At 60.2% G+C, this 1542-nt stretch overlaps 1 protein-coding gene across 1 annotated transcript in view; it reads right to left on the reverse strand.

The window, feature by feature from the left end:
• The window catches only part of LOC104285686 (rac GTPase-activating protein 1-like), a 12088-nt gene continuing 10546 nt past the window's right edge, over positions 1–1542 (reverse strand). The window contains exon 16 of the mRNA XM_009884166.1: positions 1–110. Coding sequence (XP_009882468.1) covers positions 1–110 — 110 coding nt within the window. The remainder of the gene's footprint in view (positions 111–1542) is intronic.

The raw sequence follows: 1542 nt of genomic DNA on the forward strand, positions 1-1542 counted from the left end.
TCAGGCTGAGACCTGCGCAGGCTGCTTAGGCAGGGCTCGAGGTGATGGCAGCAGCAGGTCCCTGCCACCCCGGTGGGCCAACAGCCTCCTCCGCGCCACCATGGGTGTAGCTGGGGGAGGGGGGGCTCACTGCATGTCTCCCCTCGCACCAGCCACATCCACGGGGCGGCACAGCAATCAACTTACATGTGTACGTGTGGCAGAGATCCACCGCCTCGCTCTATCTCAAAAAAACCTGTTTTTGTCGAAGGCAGCTCCCTGCTGGTCCTGGCACGGTCTGTCTATGGTAACCAACACCACCCTTTATCCACTTACCTCCCTGTCTTCTCCTCTGGTTTTGGAGCTCTGTGCTAAAAGCCCTGCGCTCCCCCAAGAGCCCCATCATGCCTCTCACCTTCAGTGAGGCATTGCATTAGGGATTCTCCATCCATCCAGTACCACCCCAGCTCGATGGATTTGCAGTAAATCCTTGCTCCCGGCCCTGTGCCGTCCTGTGCCAGTTCTCCTGTGGTCCTGGGCGGGGATTAGCTGTTCCCTGGCTTTAAGCACATTAAACTCCTTCAGTTTTGCCTCTGCCTTGGATGTGCTCATTTCCGTGCCCACTGGTGAACACCCCTGCGCTGGGGGAAACTGAGCCAGAGTACTTGCTTTCAGGATCGTACATCAATTTTTTTTCTCTTGTCCCACATCTGGCCTGGCTTTTAGTACAGACAAAGGTTTCTCAGCTGCCGGACGTGGCGGTTGTCAGCCCTGTTGTGTAATGCCCCTTTTCCCCAAGCTCCCAGGCGGCTGTCCCTTGTGCAGAGTTATCTGAGGGACAAGCCCTATCCTGGGTTCTTTGCTCCATTACAGCCTCATCCAGCTCCCCCCCCCCTCTTGGAGGGAAGAGGGCTGTGCATCCCAGCACGGCTTGGGCTTTGCAGCTCCTGCACCCGGGCTGGAGGAGAGGAAGGAGTTAAAGGGGCCTCCGCTGAGGTGCCAGGAAGTCTGGAAATGCTTTAAGGTTGTCCTGCCCTGAGCTGAAGCAGCTCCGATTACTTGAGGCCAACATCTGGGCTGAAAGAGGGGCCCTCCCGCATCCTGGGCTCCAGGGCAGGGAGAGGAGAGCTACAGCTGGAGCGGGAGGGAGCTCTGCCTGCCCTCTCTGCCCAAAGGCAGGGTGTTTGGGGAGCTCTGCTCACCCTAGCTGCCACTACAGCTCTTATCTGCTGCCCAGGCCAGGCTTCCACCACACCAGTGAGCCCCAAACCCTGGCAGCAAGCGGGGAGGGACAGACAGCAGCCACAGCCATGCTTTGTTTTGCTGCAAACGCATTTAATACAAACCAAGCCCTAGGTACAGCGCTGGGGCGACGTCCCCGCCACCGCAGCTGGGCACAGCCAGCCCCGCTCCCCAGTCCCTGGGGAAGCGGAGCAGGGCTTGGGGAGCTCGGGCAGCCCCAGCAGCCCCCTGCCTGGTCCTGCAGGCTTCGCTCCTCCTCCGGTGCCAGCTCTGGGTCCCCAGGGAGCCGCTGCCGTAGGCTACACCGGGGGAGGGGACAAC

This window comes from Charadrius vociferus, unplaced genomic scaffold, assembly GCF_000708025.1.
Source record: "Charadrius vociferus isolate BGI_N301 unplaced genomic scaffold, ASM70802v2 scaffold1020, whole genome shotgun sequence".
NCBI classification, from domain to species: Eukaryota; Metazoa; Chordata; class Aves; order Charadriiformes; family Charadriidae; genus Charadrius; species Charadrius vociferus.